This window comes from Littorina saxatilis, linkage group LG6, assembly GCF_037325665.1.
Source record: "Littorina saxatilis isolate snail1 linkage group LG6, US_GU_Lsax_2.0, whole genome shotgun sequence".
NCBI lineage: Eukaryota > Metazoa > Mollusca > Gastropoda > Littorinimorpha > Littorinidae > Littorina > Littorina saxatilis.
In genome coordinates, this window is record NC_090250.1 from 8,109,220 (window position 1) to 8,136,719 (window position 27,500).

General features: G+C 45.3%; 1 protein-coding gene across 1 annotated transcript in view; it reads left to right on the forward strand.

Annotated features, from left to right (window-relative positions):
• LOC138968421 (hyaluronan mediated motility receptor-like) overlaps positions 1 to 27,500 on the forward strand; it is a 49,934-nt gene that overhangs the window by 21,087 nt on the left and 1,347 nt on the right. Inside the window, exons 9-19 of the mRNA XM_070341001.1 lie at positions 803 to 925; positions 11,262 to 11,332; positions 17,801 to 17,949; positions 18,725 to 19,002; positions 20,816 to 20,986; positions 21,504 to 21,728; positions 22,178 to 22,345; positions 22,882 to 23,049; positions 23,445 to 23,536; positions 25,810 to 25,943; positions 26,951 to 27,113. Coding sequence (XP_070197102.1) covers positions 803 to 925; positions 11,262 to 11,332; positions 17,801 to 17,949; positions 18,725 to 19,002; positions 20,816 to 20,986; positions 21,504 to 21,728; positions 22,178 to 22,345; positions 22,882 to 23,049; positions 23,445 to 23,536; positions 25,810 to 25,943; positions 26,951 to 27,113 — 1,742 coding nt within the window. The remainder of the gene's footprint in view (positions 1 to 802; positions 926 to 11,261; positions 11,333 to 17,800; positions 17,950 to 18,724; positions 19,003 to 20,815; positions 20,987 to 21,503; positions 21,729 to 22,177; positions 22,346 to 22,881; positions 23,050 to 23,444; positions 23,537 to 25,809; positions 25,944 to 26,950; positions 27,114 to 27,500) is intronic.

Genomic DNA, 27,500 nt, shown 5'->3' on the forward strand with positions numbered 1-27,500 from the left:
CTCATGCCTGCCTTCTCCCACGGGTTCAGTAAAAACAGAAAATATCTACCTTCGTCAGACTCACTGACAGCTACAGGAAGCTTGAAAGTGAGTTTGGTCTGTACAAGTCCACTGATTCCAGTTAGCTTTGCCTTCAGCTTCTTCACAGGAGGAGGCATAGCGAAATTGTTCGTTAGATCAACGTGACGTCATGCTCAGTTTTTAAAACACAAGCGGAAATGAAAGACGCTTTCTGATTGGTTCCTCTCTGCAAAGCCAATGAATCAAATTCACTGACACACTTGTGATTCAGTGACTCACTTGTTTAATCTCAAGTCGGCGACCCCCGATCGCTAGCGTGGAGAAATCGATGACGTAAATGAAAAAAATGTGCGTCATTTTGAAAAATGACGCGTGAATGGCGCGGGCGCCCCGGCAAAATGAAGCACTGGTTTTACCAGCTTGAAGGATCAGTTTGCATGCACAGAAAGTTTACATCTTATGACTTATCCTCTTCAGCATGTATGTAATTTTTGCAGTGTGTAAGTTTCATGTCAAATACTTTTCTTAAATTTGTTATAAATGCAAATTATGCAAAACTAAAATTGGCACAAAAAATGATTGTGAAAGTGTTGTACGCCAACTAAAACATGCATACCAATGCCATTTCATTCGAACTTTCTTTGCCACTAATGTGACTCTCCACTTGGCTCTCTGGCACACTTTTTGAATCAAAGATTTCTTTGCTAAGTTTATACCCCGCACCCTCACCCCACCTTACTTTGTTTATTAAAACACTCTACAGTCTTTGCATTGGTGACAGAAACCTGAAAGATGAGGTGTACGGGGAGACGGTGACAGGCACCCCTGCCAAGGCCAAACAACTTCTGTTTGAGGAGTCCGCCGAGAGAGCCGCTCTTGAGGAGCGAATGCATCTACTGGATGAGTGAGTGTTTGTGTATACATACATTTCCAAGGGTGCATCTGCTTCCGTTTGGCGACAGAAACCATTTTTGACTCACATGCGAAGCAAAAGTGAGTCTATGTACTCACCCGAGTCGTCCGTCCGTCCGTCCGGATGTCCGTCCGTCCGTCCGTCCGTCCAGAAAACTTTAACGTTGGATATTTCTTGGACACTATTCAGTCTATCAGTACCAAATTTGGCAAGATGGTGTATGATGACAAGGCCCCAAAAAACATACATAGCATCTTGACCTTGCTTCAAGGTCAAGGTCGCAGGGGCCATAAATGTTGTCTAAAAAACAGCTATTTTTCACATTTTTCCCATTTTCTCTGAAGTTTTTGAGATTCAATACCTCACCTATATATGATATATAGGGCAAAGTAAGCCCCATCTTTTGATACCAGTTTGGTTTACCTTGCTTCAAGGTCAAGGTCACAGGAGCTCTTCAAAGTTGGATTGTATACATATTTTGAAGTGACCTTGACCCTGAACTATGGAAGATAACTGTTTCAAACTTAAAAATTATGTGGGGCACATGTTATGCTTTCATCATGAGACACATTTGGTCACATATGATCAAGGTCAAGGTCACTTTGACCCTTATGAAATGTGACCAAAATAAGGTAGTGAACCACTAAAAGTGACCATATCTCATGGTAGAAAGAGCCAATAAGCACCATTGTACTTCCTATGTCTTGAATTAACAGCTTTGTGTTGCATGACCTTGGGTCAAGGTCACATGTATTTTGGTAGGAAAAATGTGTAAAGCAGTTCTTAGTGTATGATATCATTGCTAGGTTTAGTTAAGGTCAAGGTCAAGCATGTGAGTCGTATGGGCTTTGCCCTTCTTGTTTGGTGATTGGCAGAAACAGAAATTCCGTTTTTCAATATTTGTTTAAGAATACATCAAAGCTGATATTTGACAACAAACTATGTAACCACGATTAATTATTGATATGCTGTCTAAGTTGTAGATCATTTCTAATGAGAGAGAGGCACACAGACAGAAAAAGAGATATGGGCGGAGAGAGAGCATTTATCATTTTCTTTTGTGGATTGATTCCCAAACTTAGTTGGCTTTTACAGAATGCCTTCCGTTGCTACCATTTAATTTCTATTTCAATCTATGAGTTGTTGTCGGCGTTGCCCTGTCAGCTCCTGGACACCATTTTTAGTTTTGGAATATTTTCTCAGATGCACCCTTACATGTCAGGACATAGACCAAATAGCCTGGACCGCCAACTCGTCACGTGACCCTTCGAGGTTACGACTCTCGACTTTCAGAGGCGCATCGCGTCCGGTTTGCAAGGCCAGCGATTTGAAGACAGTGAAAAGAAAGCACGCTCCAGTTATTTGTGACAATGGGAGGTGACAATGAACTGGATTTTCCAAAACTCCAAACTAAACTTGAACAAAACTCATCGAAAAACATGTTCCATGTGCACTTTTGCTGAGTTTATTTTAGCATTTTCAGAACTTACCTCGGCAACTTCGTCCATGTTTACAATCGACACCGGATACCACGTCCCCCTGATTTCTGAAAGGCTTGTAAGCGTAGGTTCCTAAATGCGAGAGGCCTCTACCTCGTAATAGAGAGAAAGAGCGGAGAGAGAGCTAGTTGGCGGTCCAGGATAAATGGTCTATGGTCAGGAGAAGGTGATAAATCAAAATGATATAGTAGACACATTTATCTCCTGAAATTGTACAGATATTCACATCTCTTATTATACAGAATCGTTTCGATTTTTGTTTTGTTTTTGTTTGTTTTTTGGTTGCAGCTCTAAGCATACCTATGAAACTCATTCAGTTAGCCTTCAACTTTTATCTGCCTGGTGTATGTCACGTTTCAATATATCACTTAAGGTGATTATGAACCGGTTAATTACTACTAATTAACTAACCACACCACGATCCACTCTCGCAGTCATACAATTAAATAGAGTCAACAAAAGTATAAGTTTCAGACGCCTGTTTATGTATAAACTCTCCACCTCCCTCGAGCCTTCACTCAAAATATGTTCCTTTTACGTTCTCAACACGTAAAAACCAGTGTTCACTGACAAAATGCCAGTAGTATGTAGAAAATTATAGTAACACGCTGAACCCGTGTAAATTACAGTCAAAATGAGAATGTTCTGTTCGAAAAGCTCTAGTTCGTGCAGGTGTCACACACCCCACGTTGTCACTACTCCAATGAAATCATAGATACGAAAAGACAACGGTGGTCAACGGGGTGCGTACGACATGGTGCACTTAGCTTTATCTCTGCTGCTGCTGCTTAGCCGGTATGCTGGTTAGTCGGTTCGCTGGTTAGCCGGTCCGCTGGTTAGCCGGTTCGCTGGTTAGCCGGTCCGCTGGTTAGCCGGTCTCCTGGTTAGCCGGTCTCCTGGTTAGCCGGTCTCCTGGTTAGCGTAGCCTCAACAGTTCCCGCCAGAGTCAGCCGTGCCGATGTTACGGGAACGTAACGAACGAACGAAACGAACGAACGAAGGAAGGCTGCAAACAGAAAGCATCGGTGCACTAAACATGTCAGCTACCCCTCACCCACCACCTTAAAACATGTCATCTTTAAATATCTCATCGAGCACGTGGGCCTGCACAAAACTGACTTTTTACAACAACAAAACAGCCATTTTCCGTCCTTCTCTCCCTATCTGCAAAAACCATATACAGATTAGTATTTTAGCGTCACAGAGAGTAAATTATGCGCTAACCTGGAAAGAACAACAGAGAGTATTTCATTCCACAACACAGACTCATCAACAGCGTTAAATAATGATTTATTACCTCAAAAGCCTATGATTGTAACTCTCAATGGAAGCAAAGTCCGCCTCCTCCCTGGCACAGTCTCTGTTCGTCAACAGTGACCCAAAACGTCCAGAACCCCTTGTCGAATCCTTATGCGAAAGCCATCGCCGACGAAGGAAATGTGACGACTTGTCCTCAGCAAAATACGTGGCAGAGGAAAGGAATAACTTGTGGAAGTTCCCCTAGAGTGCCGAATATGATACTCGGTGAAAAACCATCATACTCTAGTAACTGTGTGTTAGGTCCTTCCCCTTCTGCCGCTGGGTGTCAAGTGTGTCGTCCTTGAGTCTCTGACAGACCACCTAGCCAAATACACGTGACTGACCTTGTCACCAAACCAGTCCAGCTATACACAGTTTTGCCTCCCCAAGCAGGAAAAAGACACGAGAAACTCAATCCCTGAAAATCCCGTGCGCGCTGTCAGCGAAAAAAACCGTCAGCCCTATGACAGCAGAAACCTGCACTGTGAAGCTCGTGCGTTTCAAAACATCCGTGCTCGGGAGCACTGTCAGCAAAAACTCTGCTGTGTCCAATATCACGCACAGGCGCTTTCTATCATACATTGACCCAGAACAGGCACTCCACTGAGTGACGCTTTCTTGGTCTCTGTCACCCGATCGTGACACACCTCCCCTCTTCAAGACGAAACCTCGGTTTCGCTCACAGTCATGTTCTCCTCTACAGCCCGAGAGAGAAAGTCAGCTCCAACATTGTTGGCGCCCGGAATGACGCGTACCGTGAATTGGTACGGTTGGAGAATCAACGCCCAGCGCATAAGTCTGGCGTTTGCCAACCTTGCAACCTGAAGATATTGCAGAGGTTGATGGTCCGTCTCCAGACAGAAAGGTCGTCCGTACAGGTACGCTTCGAACTTCTGGATGCCCCAGACAATGGCGAGACACTCGCGTTCAACCGTTGCATACGCTGCCTCGGCCGAGGTCAGCTTACGGCTGGCGAAGCAAACAGGGTGCAAAAACCCCTCTGTCTCCTGAAGCAACACTGCCCCAAGTCCCTTCCCTGAAGCGTCTGTCCTCAGCACGAAGTCCTTGTTCAGGTCTGGTAGTCGGAGAATAGGCTGACTGGTGAGTCGCCTCTTCAGGGTGTTGAATGCGGAGCTACATTCCTCAGTCCACACTACAACGGTCGGTTGTAGTTTCTTGGTAAGGTTGGTCAGTGGTAGAGCGATTTCGGCAAAGTGCGGGATGAAGCGTCTATAGAAGCTGGCTAGGCCCAGGAAAGACCTGACTTCTTTCTTCGTGCGCGGTGGCTCCGCCTCCCGAATCTTCTGGATCTTGTCGTCCTCTGGAACGAGCAATCCCTCGCCGACAACATGACCCAGGAAAGACAATTCCCGAAATCCCAAGTAGCACTTGGACGGTTTAGCTCCCAGATTTCCGTCCTTCAACCTTCCGAACACGTCGCGCAGGGCGTCGAGATGTTCAGTCCATGTCTCTGTCGCGATCAGCACATCGTCGATGAAACTGCTGATGTCCTCGCGCTTCAAAGGTTCCAAAAGTTTCCTCATCATGCGAGTGAAGACGGCACCTGCATTCTGTAGACCAAAAGGCATGACTGTCCACTGGAACTGGCCGAATGGAGTGGTAAATGCAGTCTTTGGGCGATCTTCCTCGGCAACTGGGATTTGCCAGTATCCCTTGGTGAGGTCCAGTTTGGAAAAGTACTTGGCCTTGGCCAAGTGACTGAAGAGGTAGTCCACATCAGGCATGGGTTCCGCGTCAAACGCCGTAATCTTGTTCAGCTTCCGGTAGTCGACACAGAACCTGACGCGTCCATCCTTCTTCTTCACAAGCACAATTGGTGAACTGTAGGGAGAGTTCGCTGGCTCGATGACGCCCAACTTCGTCATGTCGGCGATTTCTTTCCTGACCACCTCCTTCTGGGCATGAGGCATGGGATACTGCTTCGTCCTCACTGGCTGTTTCTCCAGCAAGTCGAAGGTAAACTCCTCTAGATGCGTCTGAAGTGGTATGTCTGTAAGGACCCGTGCTGCATCCTTCAGGATCTCTTGCAGGTCCGCCTGCTGGTCGTCCCCAAGATCAGGTGAGATGTGCACGTCCGTGTGATCCTCACTAGCCTCCAGCGGACAAACTGGTACACGTCCTCCTCCCTGTTCTTCCGTTGTCTCGTCCATCACGACAGCAACTGCTTCTGTCACTTTGTCCTTTTCCCCGTAGGCAGTCCTCTCTATGTAGGCGCGCAGCAGGTTGGCGTGGTACAGGCGTGCTTTCCCGTTCATGACGATCCTGTAGTCGTTCTGGCCCACTTTCGCTGTCACCTCAAAAGGTCCTTGCCACTGCAGTTGTAGCTTGTTGTGTTTGACAGGTAGAAGTAGCAACACCCGTTCTCCAATCTTGAAGCTGCGCGGCCGTGCCTTGCGGTCGAATCCTCGCGCATAACGCTGTGCTGCTCTCCCCAGGTTCTCTTGAGCCAGTTTGCAGGTCTCTTCAATCCTGTTCCTGAGTTCTACGATGTAGGTCGCTGTCGTCTGCACCTCCTCGTCAGCTTCTTCATCTGTCCAAGCCTGACGCAGGATAGCCATGGGACCGCGTACCTGTCTGCCGTACAACAACTCAAATGGGGAAAAGCCCAAGCTCTCCTGAGGAACCTCGCGGTATGCAAAAAGCAATGCTGGGATGTACCTGTCCCACGTGCGTGGTTTCTCCTGAGCTAGTTTCCTCAGCATGGTCTTCAAGGTGCCATTGAACCTTTCCACCAGTCCGTTGCACTGAGCATGGTAAGGAGTGGTGAAGTGCTGCTCCAGTGATAGCAGTCGTGCTGCCTCCGCCATCACTCCTCCCGTGAACTGCGTGCCTCTGTCGGTGAGTACCTCTGATGGAATTCCCAGCCGGGACCACATAGTAACCAGAGCCTCAGCTACTCGCGTGGCTTCAATCGATTTCAGAGGGATCGCCTCTGGGTATCGAGTAGCGTAGTCCACCATGGTCAAAATGTATCTGTTTCCGTCCTCAGACGCAGGCAAGATGGGCCCGATGATGTCCACTGCCACCCGACGAAAGGGTTCGTCGATGAGCGGCATCTTCTCTAAGGGGACCTTCCTCACCCTTCCTTTGGCAACCACCTTCTGGCACTTATCGCAGGACGCACAGAAACGTCGGACATCCGTGCAGATGCCTGGCCAGTAAAAGTGGCGCCAGACACGATCCGTGGTCTTCTTGGTACCAAGATGACCTCCCAGAATCGAGTCGTGTGCCGTTGCCATGACACCCTCGCGAAACTCGCGAGGCACGACAACCTGTTTGAATGTACCTTCTTGGTTGCTGAACTCACGGTAGAGCAACTTCTTGTCCCTGAGGAACTTTGACCTCCCATGCTTCCCGCTCAGCTTCACCTTCCCCGACTTCGCGTGCTCCCGAGGAGTAGCTAAGGTCGGGTCAGAATCCTGAGCCTTCGCGAGAAGCGCGGGGGTCACGTTCCCCAGGGCAGCTCGTGCAGCAGGTAGGGGTTTGAGAGGTTTGTCCTCTCGCTCCGCCTGTGCCCGCGTGAGCACTGAAATGACGTCGGGAGACCGATAAACGGGAACCTCCCTGGTGACGCCGTCCACAAACTGAACCCGGTTTCCAATGAGCAGGTCGCATGGAGGATCGTCCATGACGACGGCCACAATGGTCCCCGTGAACAACGGGGTTACGACCTTGATCACTGCCGTGTTCAAGTCGTAAGCGTGAGATGCCTCGGCCATTCTCACCCTGATGCTGTCTCCTGTGTAGGCCATAGCTGGAACTAGACTCGCCCGAACCACTATCATGTCTGCCCCTGTGTCCCGCAGACCTTCGCCCTTCACTCCGTTAACGTAGACGTTGCAGTGGGGCTGGAAATGTTTCCTGGAGCACGGAACGCAGAGTTGTGGGATGGTGCATGAGCTCGTGACGTCCCTGAACTCCTCACTGCCAACGAAGTGAACGCCCTTCTGGTCAGCCTGTCTCTTGTGGCAGTCCTTCTTCACGTGGCCCCGCTTGTTGCAGTAGTAACACTGGATGTCAGTTCTGGAACTCGATCCCTTGTGTCCCTGATCGTCCTTCCCGTCCTTGGGTCCTGAAGAACCCGAATTTCCCGTTTTTCCTGGCCGTGAGCCTGAAGATTTGCCGGAGATCGCCTGGGCGTCCTCGTGCACTCTGATCCAGTCGGCTGCCTCCTGAGTAGTCTTGGGCTGGTGCTCCTGCACGAAGGTCACCACCTCAGGTCGCAGGCTGGACATCAGTTGTTCCATGACTATGAGGTCGGCAAGGTCGTTGACGGTCCAGTCCTTTTCGGCCATCTCCACCCAGCGCCGCAGGTAGAGGTTAAGGCGTGCCACAAACTGATGACTCAGCTCGCCGCTCAGTCTCTTGCTGTTACGCAGACGTCGTCTGTAGGCTTCAGCAGTCAGGTTAAAGCGCTGGAGTAACGCCTTCTTAAGTGCCTGATAGTCTCTCGCCTCGTCGTCCTCCAAAGCGTTGTAGAGCTGCAATGCGCGTCCTTTCAAGCAGGTGCTAAGGCGGCTAGCCCACGTGGCCTCTTCCCACTTCTGGTCGGATGCAATGCGCTCAAACCGGCGTAAAAAGTCGTCGAGCTCGTCCTTGTCATCGTCGAACGTCGGCAGTCTCGTACGGTCGGCAACAAACGTCGGCGCGCTAGCCTGAGTAAGCGTACCCTTCTCGGCCTGTAGCCTAGCTAGTTCTAGCTGGAGATCGCGATCCGCCTGTTCCTTCCGGTCTAGTCTGTCACGTTCGTCTTTCTTTTCCTGTCTGTCACGTTCGGCCTGTCGTTCTCTTTCTTGTCTGTCAAGTTCGTCTTTCTCTTTCTTGTCCTGTCTGTCACGTTCGTCTTTCCTTTCCTGTCTGTCTCGTTCTGCCTGTCGTTCGGCCTGTCGTTCTCTTTCTTGTCTGTCAAGTTCGTCCTTCTTGTCCTGTCTGTCACGTTCTTCTTTTCTTGTCAGTCGCTCAAATTCTTCCTTCCGTTCCACTTCTAAGCGTTTTAGAACGCTTCGGGCTCTAACGCGTGCGTCTCGCTCAGTCGGTTGCTCACTGCCAGGAGTCTCGAAAGTTATTCTCCTCGTCGGAGATCCCCCTGTAGCCATGGTTAGTTTTAGCAAAGCTTTATCACAAAAGTAAGTCTAACGCAGCTATAGCTAGAATACGCGGTGACGAAAGCGGTGGATACAAAAATCCAGCAACCGGAAAATGCAGAAGAAAAATCCAAACGGTGTAGAACAAATCGCGTAGCCTACTTTATGGCTGCTTTCTGCGGTGAAACAAAGTGTTTCCCACAGCCGTGGCCTACTTTATCGGCTGCTTTTTGCGGTGAAACAGAGTGTTTCCCACAGCCTTGGTTAGGACAGAAGTCCTCGGACCCTTCCCCCCCAAAATTCCAACAAAGTCAAAATATGGAGAAAAATCCAAGTAAAACAAGACGGTAGAAAATGTAACCTGTTACGGAATGCGAAACAACAATGTAGAGAAAACTGAGTAAAACGAATAACAAATCCGCTAACCCCGCTCAGCTCTCTGCAACGGAAAACTCTGAACGTACAACAACAAAGATTCACAAACAAAGAAAAGGGAGGTAATCACAGTTAGCGCATACAATAGCTTACAAATTACAATTTACATTTCCTGCAAGATGTGAATCGCTTAAGGTGTGGTATATGATCAAAACTATACAAAAAAGGGTGGCACCAAGCAGAAAAATAAGTCGAGCACTGACGAGATTATCTGCTCTTAGTTATCCTTAATTGGTGGGTCTTTATCAGTTGGAAATTAACTGAGTAAATCCCGGCTTGGCCCCCATGTGTCACGTTTCAATATATCACTTAAGGTGATTATGAACCGGTTAATTACTACTAATTAACTAACCACACCACGATCCACTCTCGCAGTCATACAATTAAATAGAGTCAACAAAAGTATAAGTTTCAGACGCCTGTTTATGTATAAACTCTCCACCTCCCTCGAGCCTTCACTCAAAATATGTTCCTTTTACGTTCTCAACACGTAAAAACCAGTGTTCACTGACAAAATGCCAGTAGTATGTAGAAAATTATAGTAACACGCTGAACCCGTGTAAATATAGTCAAATGAGAATGTTCTGTTCGAAAAGCTCTAGTTCGTGCAGGTGTCACACACCCCACGTTGTCACTACTCCAATGAAATCATAGATACGAAAAGACAACGGTGGTCAACGGGGTGCGTACGACATGGTGCACTTAGCTTTATCTCTGCTGCTGCTGCTTAGCCGGTATGCTGGTTAGTCGGTTCGCTGGTTAGCCGGTCCGCTGGTTAGCCGGTTCGCTGGTTAGCCGGTCCGCTGGTTAGCCGGTCTCCTGGTTAGCCGGTCTCCTGGTTAGCCGGTCTCCTGGTTAGCGTAGCCTCAACAGTTCCCGCCAGAGTCAGCCGTGCCGATGTTACGGGAACGTAACGAACGAACGAAACGAACGAACGAAGGAAGGCTGCAAACAGAAAGCATCGGTGCACTAAACATGTCAGCTACCCCTCACCCACCACCTTAAAACATGTCATCTTTAAATATCTCATCGAGCACGTGGGCCTGCACAAAACTGACTTTTTACAACAACAAAACAGCCATTTTCCGTCCTTCTCTCCCTATCTGCAAAAACCATATACAGATTAGTATTTTAGCGTCACAGAGAGTAAATTATGCGCTAACCTGGAAAGAACAACAGAGAGTATTTCATTCCACAACACAGACTCATCAACAGCGTTAAATAATGATTTATTACCTCAAAAGCCTATGATTGTAACTCTCAATGGAAGCAAAGTCCGCCTCCTCCCTGGCACAGTCTCTGTTCGTCAACAGTGACCCAAAACGTCCAGAACCCCTTGTCGAATCCTTATGCGAAAGCCATCGCCGACGAAGGAAATGTGACGACTTGTCCTCAGCAAAATACGTGGCAGAGGAAAGGAATAACTTGTGGAAGTTCCCCTAGAGTGCCGAATATGATACTCGGTGAAAAACCATCATACTCTAGTAACTGTGTGTTAGGTCCTTCCCCTTCTGCCGCTGGGTGTCAAGTGTGTCGTCCTTGAGTCTCTGACAGACCACCTAGCCAAATACACGTGACTGACCTTGTCACCAAACCAGTCCAGCTATACACAGTTTTGCCTCCCCAAGCAGGAAAAAGACACGAGAAACTCAATCCCTGAAAATCCCGTGCGCGCTGTCAGCGAAAAAAACCGTCAGCCCTATGACAGCAGAAACCTGCACTGTGAAGCTCGTGCGTTTCAAAACATCCGTGCTCGGGAGCACTGTCAGCAAAAACTCTGCTGTGTCCAATATCACGCACAGGCGCTTTCTATCATACATTGACCCAGAACAGGCACTCCACTGAGTGACGCTTTCTTGGTCTCTGTCACCCGATCGTGACAGTGTAAAAAAGATATAGAGTGCTTGTTTATGAAGTTCTGTTTACATAGTTCATTTATCTGTGTTGTTTTTTGGCATCGAAACTTACATTGTTTTGTTCTTTTTTCAGTGAGAACAAAGTCTTGAACTGCAGCATCAGGTCCCTGACGGAAAAGTTTCAAAACGTCATCCGTGAGCTTGGTAAATATAAAACCATTTACAACTTCAACTCTTCCAGTAGTTCCAGCTAGGTAGAGAGTCACACAACAGCTTTGTTTTGACACGGTGGTTAACAAGGTTAACTGTCTATTTCAAGCTTGCAGGCCTCCCAAATTTTACTTTGAATTTGCATATTTTTGAAAAATGTAAAAGTAAGAGAAAAGTACTTTCCTTTGTTTGGCAGATCGTAAAGTAAGAGACCTATCTGTGATTAGTTTGCATCATTTTGACTGTAAAGTTCAAACATTTTGCCTCTAAAATGTAAGGGTTGTTCAATTTTCTTTGGTGGGAGATGTAACTTTTCTGTAATTCCCTTCCCGGACTAAAGAAATGAACACTTCTTCTTTTCTTCTTCTTCTTCTGCGTTCGTGGGCTGAAACTCCCACGTACACTCGTGTTTTTTGCACGAGTGGAATTTTACGTGTATGACCGTTTTTTACCCCGCCATTTATAGGCAGCCATACGCCGTTTTCGGAGGAAGCATGCTGGGTATTTTCGTGTTGCTATAACCCACCGAACTCTGACATGGATTACAGGATCTTTTTCGTGCGCACTTAGTCTTGTGCTTGCGTGTACACACGGGGGTGTATTCGGACACCGAAGAGAGTCTGCACACAAAGTTGACTCTGAGAAATAAATCTCTCGCCGAACGTGGGGACGAACTCACGCTGACAGCGGCCAACTGGATACAAATCCAGCGCGCTACCGACTGAGCTACATCCCCGCCGCGAAATGAACACATCTCTTCTTGATCCTCCTCTTCCAAAGTGAATTCTCCGACGTCTGAAGCGAAACAAAGTCCGAGAAAACGTCATAATACGTAAAAGTTCTGTCACTTCTTCTGCATGTTTCCCCCAGGAAACTGACCAAGAATTTCGAAAATAAAGTTTGTCTCGTGAAACTTTTACATCAGCAGTAGAAAATTACTGTAGAGGTCACCGTCAGGCTGTGCGTGTTCCTGTATTGTACGTCATTGAGCTAATCATAATCGTTTCAATTATCATCCAGAGCTGTGCGTGTTCCTGTATTGTACGTCATTGAGCTAATCATAATCGTTTCAATTATCATCCAGAGCTGTGCGTGTTCCTGTATTGTACGTCATTGAGCTAATCATAATCGTTTCAATTATCATCCAGAGCTGTGCGTGTTCCTGTATTGTACGTCATTGAGCTAATCATAATCGTTTCAATTATCATCCAGAGCTGTGCGAGTTCCTGTATTGTACGTCATTGAGCCTAATCATTATCGTTTCAATTATCATCCAGAGCTGTGCGTGTTCCTGTATTGTACGTCATTGAGCCTAATCATTATCGTTTCAATTATCATCCAGAGCTGTGCGTGTTCCTGTATTGTACGTCATTGAGCCTAATCATTATCGTTTCAATTATCATCCAGAGCTGTGCGTGTTCCTGTATTGTACGTCATTGAGCTAATCATAATCGTTTCAATTATCATCCAGAGCTGTGCGTGTTCCTGTATTGTACGTCATTGAGCTAATCATAATCGTTTCAATTATCATCCAGAGCTGTGCGAGTTCCTGTATTGTACGTCATTGAGCCTAATCATTATCGTTTCAATTATCATCCAGAGCTGTGCGTGTTCCTGTATTGTACGTCATTGAGCTAATCATAATCGTTTCAATTATCATCCAGAGCTGTGCGTGTTCCTGTATTGTACGTCATTGAGCTAATCATAATCGTTTCAATTATCATCCAGAGCTGTGCGTGTTCCTGTATTGTACGTCATTGAGCTAATCATAATCGTTTCAATTATCATCCAGAGCTGTGCGTGTTCCTGTATTGTACGTCATTGAGCCTAATCATAATCGTTTCAATTATCATCCAGAGCTGTGCGTGTTCCTGTATTGTACGTCATTGAGCCTAATCATAATCGTTTCAATTATCATCCAGAGCTGTGCCTGTTCCTGTATTGTACGTCATTGAGCTAATCATAATCGTTTCAATTATCATCCAGAGCTGTGCGTGTTCCTGTATTGTACGTCATTGAGCTAATCATAATCGTTTCAATTATCATCCAGAGCTGTGCGATGTTCCTGTATTGTACGTCATTGAGCTAATCATAATCGTTTCAATTATCATCCAGAGCTGTGCGTGTTCCTGTATTGTACGTCATTGAGCTAATCATAATCGTTTCAATTATCATCCAGAGCTGTGCCTGTTCCTGTATTGTACGTCATTGAGCTAATCATAATCCTTTCAATTATCATCCAGAGCTGTGCCTGTTCCTGTATTGTACGTCATTGAGCTAATCATAATCGTTTCAATTATCATCCAGAGCTGTGCCTGTTCCTGTATTGTACGTCATTGAGCTAATCATAATCGTTTCAATTATCATCCAGAGCTGTGCGTGTTCCTGTATTGTACGTCATTGAGCTAATCATAATCGTTTCAATTATCATCCAGAGCTGTGCGTGTTCCTGTATTGTACGTCATTGAGCTAATCATAATCGTTTCAATTATCATCCAGAGCTGTGCGTGTTCCTGTATTGTACGTCATTGAGCTAATCATAATCGTTTCAATTATCATCCAGAGCTGTGCGTGTTCCTGTATTGTACGTCATTGAGCTAATCATAATCGTTTCAATTATCATCCAGAGCTGTGCGTGTTCCTGTATTGTACGTCATTGAGCTAATCATAATCGTTTCAATTATCATCCAGAGCTGTGCGTGTTCCTGTATTGTACGTCATTGAGCTAATCATAATCGTTTCAATTATCATCCAGAGCTGTGCGTGTTCCTGTATTGTACGTCATTGAGCTAATCATAATCGTTTCAATTATCATCCAGAGCTGTGCGTGTTCCTGTATTGTACGTCATTGAGCTAATCATAATCGTTTCAATTATCATCCAGAGCTGTGCGTGTTCCTGTATTGTACGTCATTGAGCTAATCATAATCGTTTCAATTATCATCCAGAGCTGTGCCTGTTCCTGTATTGTACGTCATTGAGCTAATCATAATCGTTTCAATTATCATCCAGAGCTGTGCCTGTTCCTGTATTGTACGTCATTGAGCATAATCATAATCGTTTCAATTATCATCCAGAGCTGTGCGTGTTCCTGTATTGTACGTCATTGAGCTAATCATAATCGTTTCAATTATCATCCAGAGCTGTGCCTGTTCCTGTATTGTACGTCATTGAGCTAATCATAATCGTTTCAATTATCATCCAGAGCTGTGCGTGTTCCTGTATTGTACGTCATTGAGCTAATCATAATCGTTTCAATTATCATCCAGAGCTGTGCGTGTTCCTGTATTGTACGTCATTGAGCTAATCATAATCGTTTCAATTATCATCCAGAGCTGTGCCTGTTCCTGTATTGTACGTCATTGAGCTAATCATAATCGTTTCAATTATCATCCAGAGCTGTGCGTGTTCCTGTATTGTACGTCATTGAGCTAATCATAATCGTTTCAATTATCATCCAGAGCTGTGCGTGTTCCTGTATTGTACGTCATTGAGCTAATCATAATCGTTTCAATTATCATCCAGAGCTGTGCGTGTTCCTGTATTGTACGTCATTGAGCTAATCATAATCGTTTCAATTATCATCCAGAGCTGTGCGTGTTCCTGTATTGTACGTCATTGAGCTAATCATAATCGTTTCAATTATCATCCAGAGCTGTGCGTGTTCCTGTATTGTACGTCATTGAGCTAATCATAATCGTTTCAATTATCATCCAGAGCTGTGCGTGTTCCTGTATTGTACGTCATTGAGCTAATCATAATCGTTTCAATTATCATCCAGAGCTGTGCGTGTTCCTGTATTGTACGTCATTGAGCTAATCATAATCGTTTCAATTATCATCCAGAGCTGTGCGTGTTCCTGTATTGTACGTCATTGAGCTAATCATAATCGTTTCAATTATCATCCAGAGCTGTGCGTGTTCCTGTATTGTACGTCATTGAGCTAATCATAATCGTTTCAATTATCATCCAGAGCTGTGCCTGTTCCTGTATTGTACGTCATTGAGCTAATCATAATCGTTTCAATTATCATCCAGAGCTGTGCGTGTTCCTGTATTGTACGTCATTGAGCTAATCATAATCGTTTCAATTATCATCCAGAGCTGTGCGTGTTCCTGTATTGTACGTCATTGAGCTAATCATAATCGTTTCAATTATCATCCAGAGCTGTGCGTGTTCCTGTATTGTACGTCATTGAGCTAATCATAATCGTTTCAATTATCATCCAGAGCTGTGCGTGTTCCTGTATTGTACGTCATTGAGCTAATCATAATCGTTTCAATTATCATCCAGAGCTGTGCCTGTTCCTGTATTGTACGTCATTGAGCTAATCATAATCGTTTCAATTATCATCCAGAGCTGTGCGTGTTCCTGTATTGTACGTCATTGAGCTAATCATAATCGTTTCAATTATCATCCAGAGCTGTGCGTGTTCCTGTATTGTACGTCATTGAGCTAATCATAATCGTTTCAATTATCATCCAGAGCTGTGCGTGTTCCTGTATTGTACGTCATTGAGCTAATCATAATCGTTTCAATTATCATCCAGAGCTGTGCCTGTTCCTGTATTGTACGTCATTGAGCTAATCATAATCGTTTCAATTATCATCCAGAGCTGTGCGTGTTCCTGTATTGTACGTCATTGAGCTAATCATAATCGTTTCAATTATCATCCAGAGCTGTGCGTGTTCCTGTATTGTATGTCATTGAGCTAATCATAATCGTTTCAATTATCATCCAGAGCTGTGCGTGTTCCTGTATTGTACGTCATTGAGCTAATCATAATCGTTTCAATTATCATCCAGAGCTGTGCGTGTTCCTGTATTGTACGTCATTGAGCTAATCATAATCGTTTCAATTATCATCCAGAGCTGCCAACTGCTACGCTTTCAGTGTAGCATGCTACAAATTGCTACGCTGTTACGCCAAACTTATAATTGTTAAGTTGAAATAATCCAAGCATGCAACAGTTAGTTCTTTCTTGTGAGTCCTGGTATTCATTTCTGATTCTCACCCCGTGTAGCGGTAAAAATATGGGTCCTAAAACATTGTCCAAACTGAAGAGTTGCACTCTCTATCGGTCACTATGTTCCTGCTTTCTAAATGAACTTTAAACAAATTTATATTCTTGCTCGAAATAGCATAAATAGGGCTGTGCGAATGACATTTTGACAATGCTACAATTGAACACCATTTGCTACGCTGAAAATTCCAAAACAAATCTACCATGCTACACTTTAGGCTTCACAAGGGTTGGCAGGTCTGATTACAAGGGTTGGCAGGTCTGATTACAAGGGTTGGCAGGTCTGATTACAAGGGTTGGCAGGTCTGATTACAAGGGTTGGCAGGTCTGATTACAAGGGTTGGCAGGTCTGATTACAAGGGTTGGCAGGTCTGATTACAAGGGTTGGCAGGTCTGATTACAAGGGTTGGCAGGTCTGATTACAAGGGTTGGCAGGTCTGATTACAAGGGTTGGCAGGTCTGATTACAAGGGTTGGCAGGTCTGATTACAAGGGTTGGCAGGTCTGATTACAGGGGTTGGCAGGTCTGATTACAGGGGTTGGCAGGTCTGATTACAAGGGTTGGCAGGTCTGATTACAAGGGTTGGCAGGCCTGATTACAAGGGTTGGCAGGTCTGATTACAAGGGTTGGCAGGTCTGATTACAAGGGTTGGCAGGTCTGATTACAAGGGTTGGCAGGTCTGATTACAAGGGTTGGCAGGTCTGATTACAAGGGTTGGCAGGTCTGATTACAAGGGTTGGCAGGTCTGATTACAAGGGTTGGCAGGCCTGATTACAAGGGTTGGCAGGTCTGATTACAGGGGTTGGCAGGTCTGATTACAGGGGTTGGCAGGTCTGATTACAAGGGAACCCCCCTTTTACCACCTTTAAAAATGTAAGAAAATGAGGTCTTAAAAAGGAGGGAGTCTTAAAATGGAGGTAAGGACGGGCGCTGTGGCAAGACGTCGGCCTCTTAATCGGAAGGTCGAGTGTTCGAATCCCGGTCGGGGCCGCCTGGTGGGTTAAGTGTGGAGATTTTTCCGATCTCCCAGGTCAACTTATGTGCAGACCTGCTAGTGGGTTATCCCCCTTCGTGTGTACACGCAAGCACAAGACCAAGTGCGCATGGAAAAGATCCTGTAATCCATGTCAGAGTTCGGTGGGTTATAGAAACACGAAAATATCCAGCATGCTTCCTCCGAAAGCGGCGTATGGCTGCCTTAATGGCGGGGTAAAAACGGTCATACACGTAAAATTCCACTCGTGCAAAAAACACGTGTGTACGTGGGAGTTTCAGCCCACGAACGCAGAAGAAGAAGAAGAAGAAAAAAAATGGGGGTAGATTTACAGAGGTTATGAATAGGAAATCCAAAAAACTGAGGTCCAAAAAGGGAGGGAGTCTTAAAATTGGGGGGTCTTAAAAGGGGGGTTCCACTGTATCTGGGTTTTTCACGTCCTGCAGAAGAGGACCTGAAGCAGGAGAAGGAGGTGAGCTGTCAGATGCAGACACGCTTCGCGGTCTCTGAGCAGGAGCGCGAAAAGACGTTGAAGGAGCTGGAGGAGACGCAGCTGATGAACAGAGACCTCGTGCAGAGCATCAACTTGTTCCAGGTCAGAGTGGCTTTCTTTCTTTCTTTGGTTCATTTCTTTGTTTGGTTGGTTCATTTCTTTGTTTGGTTGGTTCATTTCTTTCTTTGGTTCATTTCTTTCTTTGGTTCATTTCTTTGTTTGCATTAGGGAGACAAGAAGCCTGAATTTGATTCGGCGATGTTGACTTTGCAAAGACTTATTTACAACTCGCTGCATGAAGCTTTGGCATTGAACTTTCGGCCCCCCGCGGGTAGGGGGAGTCCCATATTGGTTGGGACCAGAAAGAATTTACCCGATGCTCCCCAGCATGTTGTAAGAGGCGACTAACGGATTCTGTTTCTCCTTTTACCTTTGTTAAGTGTTTCTTGTATATAATATAGTCCATGTTTGTAAAGATTTTAGTCAAGCAGTATGTAAGAAATGTTTAAGTCCTTTGTACTGGAAACTTGCATTCTCCCAGTAAGGTCATATATTGTACTACGTTGCAAGCCCCTGGAGCAAATTTTTGATTAGTGCTTTTGTGAACAAGAAACAATTGACAAGTGGCTCTATCCCATCACCCCCCTTCCCTCCGTCGCGATATAACCTTGAACGGTTGAAAACGACGTTAAACACCAAATAAAGAAAAAAATTGAACTTTGGGTAAAAAGACTTCATGGAGCCACGATTCGCCACGGATGGCTTGCTGATCACTTTCTTTTAGACTCTCTTTTCTCAGATTTTGTTGTTGTTAGGTCTTAAAATAGGGGTTTCACTGTTAAACACTTTTAACATCAACATTTTCCACCACTACTAGGATGAGCTATCCCACCTGAAGAGCAGCGACCATGAGCGGAAGGTGAAAATGGAGAACCTAAAACACATGAACGGAGAGCTGAACTCCATCGTCAAGGATCTCCATCTCCAGCTGGAGGCGGAGCAACACGCCACGGAGAACGCCCACCGGGAGGTGCAGGCTCACGCAGAAAGCATGGAGGTGCAGGTGAAGCAGCACCAGATCGCTCATAACGCTCTGCAGGAGAAGATTGTGCGACTCAAACTTGCTGCTGATCGTGAGAGTCAGAGATGCACTGGGTGAGTGTGGTTTAATTATAGTGTTTTTGGGGATGATTTTATGTTTTTTGTGCATCTGTTTTAGGTGGGTTTTTTGGTGTTTTTCGAATGTGATTTTATTTTTTTTATTTTTTAAATTGTACGTACGAATATATCAAACTTATCTTGTTTTACCCCATGGCATGGAAAGTAACTGTCAACTTTTCGTTCGTACTCCGTCAATTGAAAACTTCAAAAAAGTTGTAGCAAAGTCAACTGCAAGTTTTTGACTCACATGCGAAGCAAAAGTGAGTCTATGTACTCACCCGAGTCGTCCGTCCGTCCGTCCGTCCGTCCGTCCGTCCGGACGTCCGTCCGTCCGGCCGTCCGGAAAACTTTAACGTTGGATATTTCTTGGACACTATTCAGTCTATCAGTACCAAATTTGGCAAGATGGTGTATGATGACAAGGCCCCAAAAAACATACATAGCATCTTGACCTTGCTTCAAGGTCAAGGTCGCAGGGGCCATAAATGTTGCCTAAAAAACAGCTATTGTTCACATTTTCCCCATTTTCTCTGAAGTTTTTGAGATTGAATACCTCACCTATATATGATATATAGAGCAAAGTAAGCCCCATCTTTTGATACCAGTTTGGTTTACCTTGCTTCAAGGTCAAGGTCACAGGAGCTCTTCAAAGTTGGATTGTATACATATTTTGAAGTGACCTTGACCCTGAACTATGGAAGATAACTGTTTCAAACTTAAAAATTATGTGGGGCACATGTTATGCTTTCATCATGAGACACATTTGGTCACATATGATCAAGGTCAAGGTCACTTTGACCCTTATGAAATGTGACCAAAATAAGGTAGTGAACCACTAAAAGTGACCATATCTCATGGTAGAAAGAGCCAATAAGCACCATTGTACTTCCTATGTCTTGAATGAACAGCTTTGTGTTGCATGACCTTGGATGACCTTCACCTTGGGTCAAGGTCACATTGCATTTTGGTAGGAAAAATGTCTAAAGCAGTTCTTAGTGTATGATGTCATTACTAGGTTTAGTTATTTGACCTTGACCCTGAAGGTCAAGGTCATGTAAAGGTCAAGGTCAAGCATGTGAGTCGTATGGGTTTTGCCCTTCTTGTTCCAAATTATAATTGCTCGAACATTCAAGTAAACTGGTAGAAATAGAAACAGACATGTGTAGCGCAGTGTACAGTGGGTGTTTCAGTGGTATAGAAACAGACATGTGTAGCGCAGTGTACAGTGGGTGTTTCAGTAGTATAGGAGAAACAGACATGTGTAGCGCAGTGTACAGTGGGTGTTTCAGTGGTATAGGAGAAACAGACATGTGTAGCGCAGTGTACAGTGGGTGTTTCAGTGGTATAGGAGAAACAGACATGTGTAGCGCAGTGTACAGTGGGTGTTTCAGTGGTATAGAAACAGACATGTGTAGCGCAGTGTACAGTGGGTGTTTCAGTGGTATAGAAACAGACATGTGTAGCGCAGTGTACAGTGGGTGTTTCAGTGGTATAGAAACAGACATGTGTAGCGCAGTGTACAGTGGGTGTTTCAGTGGTATAGGGCACTCTGGGTGAATAAGAGTTTAGAATTGTCAGCCCTGAAAGTCCAAAAAATGGTGCACTAGCATTTGGCTAGCAATTCTGAACATTTACTAGCCAGAGAGCAAACTTTACTAGCCAAACCATCAATTTGTTTCAGCAACTTTATTCGCATTTGGCGAGTAGATGAACATTTCTACTCGCCAGTTACATGTTTTTACTCGCTAGGTGAGTATGGGTAAAATACTCGCCAGTTTCAGGGCTGATTGTTTTTTCTTTGACCCAGCTTGGTGTTAGAGAAGCAGAGAGTGGAAGAGAGACACCGAGAGGAGTTGCAGGTTGTGCGTAAAGCGCTGGCCCTCGACTACCAGAGGATGGAAGCTGAGAAGGCAGACCTCTCACACAAACTGGAGCGGGCACAGACTTTCAACAATGAAATGAAAGAAGAGCTGAAAAAGTAAGAGTCCTGTGTGTTGGGGGATGTGTATGTGTGTTAGGGGGGTTGGTTGTGTGTGTGTGTGTGTGCATGCATTCCTGTGTGTGTGTGTGTGTGCGTGTGTGTGTGTGTGTGTATGTGTGTGTCAGTGTGTGTGTTTGAGTGTGTGCGTGCCGCCGTGCCGGCGTGCGTAGTGCGTGCGTATGTGTGTGTGTGTGTGTGTGTGTGTGTGCGTGCATACCTGTGTGTGTGACTGCGACTGTTATTCTGCAGGTCGTGTTGTGTTGCCGTGTATACTTCTCAATGTGTGCACAATTCTTTTTTCTTTCTTTCTTTTTTTACATCTGTTTTTGATTTGATGGAATTACACATTGATCTTGAACTTTTCCTATGTGTGTGTGTGTTTTTCTGGTTATTTCCCACAAATACAGCTTGACTGTTGCTTTAAACAGAATTCTCACAAATCAGAGAAATGACATTGGTGGCGCATAAACATGATGACAAACGGAACACTACAACTATTTTGCTGTCGCTGCAGGTTATTGCAAAGCAAAGAGAAACTGAAACATGACAGCAGTGCCGAGATTACTGCTCTCCGAGGAAGACTCCAAACAGCTGAGGACCGGCTGAAACATGACAGCAGTGCAGAGATTACTGCTCTCCGAGGAAGACTCCAAACAGCTGAGGACCGGCTAACGCAGGCCACCAACCAGTTCAGCTCCACTCAGCAGCTTCTGCAAAAAGACAGTCAGGAGACCACTAGGTGAGTGTGCAGGTGTATCAATCTAAAATGGAAGACCTCCACAAATCTGAGAAAATGTCAGGTCTACTGTCTTACCAGGGAGCGACCCCCTGATAAAAAGACAAACAAATACTATACTCACACGTGACCGAAGAAGACAAAACAAATAACAGCAGTGTTTCAACCCCAGTTATTTGTGTTGTATTCTTTGTTTACACATGAGTACAGTATTTTTGGGTAATCTAAACAAGAAGGGGGGACTAACAACGTAAAAAACAAAAGAATTCTGTACTCGCCAGTACAAGGACAGCACAATATGATATCAAATTTAAAAAAAATTTTTTTTAATCTTTTTGTCTATCGAGTCATTCTCACATGCAGTCACCAAAGTGCTTCTGCTTTGACTTGACAGAGTTACTTCCTTACATTGCCTATGAAGTTGTTGATTTTCCCAACTTGTACGCACACAGGTTGAAGGAGATGGTGACACGACTCGAGGACAAGGTAGCGAGCACAGAGGAAGAAAGGACGCGCCATGAAGCCACCGTGCGCGACTACCAGTCTCAGATGGCCGAGCAGGAGGAAAAGCTGCGGAGCCTGGAGACAGAAAAAGAGACCTTGGAACTCCATGCGGACAAGTGAGTCGACAGTGCCTTTCTTAACACATTTCTTGATTTCTTTTGGCCTTGCTTGATATTGGACGAAAAACATTATCAGATAAGTTTCCAACATCTCATATTCATTGTTTGTTTGTGTGTCCTCTGTAAAGACCATTTGGTTGATGTACTTGTGAATGTTGTTGTTTTTCTCAAAAATTAGGAGTTCCATACTAGTTTTTGAAGCTAGAGCTTTGAAACTTGAAATGCTTTCAGGGAAGCAGCTGGATAAACAGCTGTTAAAATGTACACCAGTAGGGCAAGAAATACATACAAAGACCACAATTTCACATTTGCCTCTTTTCAGAGTGTCAGAGTAAAGTTTATCGACATGGAGTAAAAGCTGTTGACATACAAAACAATAGGTCAAAAACTACATCCACAGACAACAATTTCGGATAAATGTCTGAGGAACGTTCCCTGCTGGAGAATGACATGGAGAAACAGCTGTTGACATCAAAAAAAGCAACAAAACACACACAGTGACCACAATTTCACATAAATGTGACTGTTTTCAGGGTGTCGGAGGAACGTTCCATGCTGGAGATTGACATGGAGAAACAGCTGTTGACACTCCAGGAGGCTGCTCTAGAGGAACGCACGGAGTTTGAACGCATCATCAGCGAGATGTCGGAGAAAATACAGCAGCTGGAGGACGAGAATGAAAAGTCTGAAGAAAGCGATGAGTGAGTGATTTCATTTTATTTCATAAAATTAATTTTGTTCAGAGGATGAAAGTTGCAGGTTCGTTTCTATGCTTGTTGTTTTCTCAGATGCCATGAGATTGGTTCCCGTAACTCTCACTCTATTGCACATGTAGAATGCATTTAGAGCCCAGTGAGAGACTGGGGGATGACAGTTGGAATACACCCACGCACGCACACACACGCACACACACACACACACACACACACACACACACACACACACACACACACACACACACACACACACACACACACACACACACACACACACAAGGGAACACTATCCAGGATAGTCAAAGATGGATCAGAACTGCATTATGTCCCCTCTGAACAGTACACTTCGGCTTCAATCATTTATGTTGTCTTTCTTTCAGATGGAGAGAGAAGTTTGAGGAGCTGTTTGCGCGAGTCGAGCCTTTCTTGGAGCAACTGGATGCTTTCAACGCTGAGCGAAACCTCCTGCTTGGTGAGTATTCACTTGTTGGAGTTTAGGGTCCATTCTAATAGACGATGTTCGGAAATAACTGTATCTTTATGGCTTGTGGAAGAGTTGCTTCCCCTTGTTTCCATAGCAACACTGAGACGAGATACATGTTACATTAGCAAGATCTAGATGTTGCACTTTTCAGGACGTGTACGGGAACGTGTACGGGTAACATCATCAAATCTAGTTTTTACGTCACACGTTTGCCAAGATCTGCAGTCTTGGTGGGAGCAAAACAACGCATGGTTTGGAGTCTTGGTGGGAGCAAAACAACGCATGGTTTGGAGTCTTGGTGGGAGCAAAACAACGCATGGTTTGGAGTCTTGGTGGGAGCAAAACAACGCATGGTTTGGAGTCTTGGTGGGAGCAAAACAACGCATGGTTTGGAGTCTTGGTGGGAGCAAAACAACGCATGGTTTGGAGTCTTGGTGGGAGCAAAACAACGCATGGTTTGGAGTCTTGGTGGGAGCAAAACAACGCATGGTTTGGAGTCTTGGTGGGAGCAAAACAACGCATGGTTTGGAGTCTTGGTGGGAGCAAAACAACGCATGGTTTGGAGTCTTGGTGGGAGCAAAACAACGCATGGTGTGCAGTCTTGGTGGGAGCAAAACAACGCATGGTTTGGAGTCTTGGTGGGAGCAAAACAACGCATGGTTTGGAGTCTTGGTGGGAGCAAAACAACGCATGGTTTGGAGTCTTGGTGGGAGCAAAACAACGCATGGTTTGCAGTCTTGGTGGGAGCAAAACAACGCATGGTGTGCAGTCTTGGTGGGAGCAAAACAACGCATGGTTTGGAGTCTTGGTGGGAGCAAAACAACGCATGGTGTGCAGTCTTGGTGGGAGCAAAACAACGCATGGTTTGGAGTCTTGGTGGGAGCAAAACAACGCATGATGTGCAGTCTTGGTGGGAGCAAAACAACGCATGGTTTGGAGTCTTGGTGGGAGCAAAACAACGCATGGTTTGCAGTCTTGGTGGGAGCAAAACAACGCATGGTTTGGAGTCTTGGTGGGAGCAAAACAACGCATGGTGTGCAGTCTTGGTGGGAGCAAAACAACGCATGGTTTGGAGTCTTGGTGGGAGCAAAACAACGCATGGTTTGGAGTCTTGGTGGGAGCAAAACAACGCATGGTTTGGAGTCTTGGTGGGAGCAAAACAACGCATGGTTTGGAGTCTTGGTGGGAGCAAAACAACGCATGGTTTGCAGTCTTGGTGGGAGCAAAACAACGCATGGTTTGGAGTCTTGGTGGGAGCAAAACAACGCATGGTTTGGAGTCTTGGTGGGAGCAAAACAACGCATGGTTTGGAGTCTTGGTGGGAGCAAAACAACGCATGGTGTGCAGTCTTGGTGGGAGCAAAACAACGCATGGTTTGGAGTCTTGGTGGGAGCAAAACAACGCATGGTTTGGAGTCTTGGTGGGAGCAAAACAACGCATGGTGTGCAGTCTTGGTGGGAGCAAAACAACGCATGGTTTGGAGTCTTGGTGGGAGCAAAACAATGCATGGTTTGCAGTCTTGGTGGGAGCAAAACAACGCATGGTTTGGAGTCTTGGTGGGAGCAAAACAACGCATGGTGTGCAGTCTTGGTGGGAGCAAAACAACGCATGGTTTGGAGTCTTGGTGGGAGCAAAACAACGCATGGTTTGGAGTCTTGGTGGGAGCAAAACAACGCATGGTTTGGAGTCTTGGTGGGAGCAAAACAACGCATGGTTTGGAGTCTTGGTGGGAGCAAAACAACGCATGGTGTGCAGTCTTGGTGGGAGCAAAACAACGCATGGTGTGCAGTCTTGGTGGGAGCAAAACAACGCATGGTTTGGAGTCTTGGTGGGAGCAAAACAACGCATGGTTTGGAACTTTTGAGACAAAAGTGAGTCACGATTGACACAATATCTACACGTAAACGTACAGGTCTTTGCTACACGTTCAATCATCTAGAACATTGTATTGTAGGGCAATGACTAGCCAACAGCGTGTCTGCATGCGTCTGTGATCTGGGCCAGTGAAATTATGCGAAGGACTGTCATCCCAACGAGGGTTAGCTCCAATCTGTGCTTTCTGCATAGTCGGCTCAATACAACGCTCTTTTCATTCAAAAGTACGCACATCGGAGCTGACTATCGGCATTGCCGTTGTGATCGCATCCCTCAGTGCACAGATCGAGTGAAATATATTTTTTCAAATTGTGAATTGCTTCATTTGAGTTTTTTCAAGGGTTGGCAGGCCTGGTTATACCAAATACATAAATGTTTGTGTGCAGGTCGCAATCAGAATGCAGAGGCAGAGATAGCCAAGATGATGGACAAATACGCCAAGCTGCTCGGCCACCAGAACCAAAAGCAGAAGATCCAGTACATCAACAAGCTCAAGGATGAGTATATGCAGTGTAGGAAGGTGAGTTTTGTTTGTGTTTGAAACGACAAAAATGATCAGATTTCCCTCCACATCAAAAAAAATATATACAAAAGTATAAAAATACAGTATACAATGGATTATTGATGTGTGTGTGTGTGTTTCTCTCCCACTTATCAGGCATGAGAATCTTCCGACTTTTGGAGGAATTCCTCGTTTAGAACCTCTCTTGGTATGGAAAATCAGCACAGTAGATTGATTTTGAAGCTGTAAATCATGTTTAAATCATTTTCCTTTCTTCTTTTACATCAGGGTAACGGAAAACTTGTTACAATTTTGTGTGATATACGATTTTCCAAACCTTATTTTACATCAGGGTAACGGAAAACTTGTTACAATTTTGTGTGATATACGATTTTCCAAACTTTATATCCTCCTTTTTGACAATTTTCTATTCTTCTTCTTGTCGATCACACTTGTTAAATTGTCAGCCCGGACAGCGAGACGAATGATGCGGCATGCCGTCCTCAATGGGCGACCGCCATAGGTGTCGCTATGGTCTGACAATATCATTTTGTGTGTATATGCGTGGTACCATGGTTGTCTAGAGAGCGCCAATGGCCTAGTACCTCCGTCTTCAGTTCTCCTGCTTTTATAATTATCCCTGTTTCCTTCTGGTAGACGATTTGCCGACCAAAGCTGACGGGCATCGTCTGCCCGGGTTTGTTTCTTCGGGGTGTCCTTCCCCGTAGCTAGAGCTTTTATGGCGGCTCTTAGTCGCCATGATGAACCTGTCATTGGACATGTATGGCATTTTGTAAAAGTAGTGGAGCCACCCTCTACCCCACCCCGTCCTGGTAGGAACATCGCCAGTTGGTTCGGGACTGCTAATTTGCAGCTAACCCCTATATCTAAGGGTTGTTCACTATCCACCACCTGTGACCCGCTGGGTTGGGGATGGTCGCCCCGCTACTGATTTCATTTTCTATTCTCATCTCTGAATTATTGCTTTCAGTGTTAACCCTCGCCATATTATTGTCATTCAACAGGAGAAAGAGGCGCTGAAGGAAAAGAGCACCAAGCAGCAGAACACCATCTCCAAGCTGGAGAAGAAACTCCAAGCACTGGAGGGAAAGAAGACCTTCGACCCCTCGCTGGCCTTCAAACTGGCGTCCAAAAAGGAGGACGTACCGCGATCTCCGCTCAGACAAAGTGAGCAGCATGTCCACTCGCATTTTACCCCTTTCACCCCTCTCCTTCTCCCTGATATATTTAATAGTCAGTGCAGGGATGTGGAGTAGCTTGTTTTTTGTGCGTACCTTATTGCAGTGTCTGAGTTTCCCAGTTGTCAGTGTGTTTTGTGTGCTGTTGCGCTGGCTTACAAAAATAAAATTAAAAAAATATTGAAAAACTCAGAAAGAAAAAAAGAAGACGTTTAAAGGCCAATAGATGCGCTTACGCAGTGAATATTATTTTCTTTTATTCTTTCTTAAAGAGAGAAGAGATGCGTTTTGTTTTTGTTTGATTGCAAGGCTAAGAAAATATATTTTGTAGTCTCAGACAGCCGCCTGAATGTGAGTTTTAGTCAGTCTCTGACAT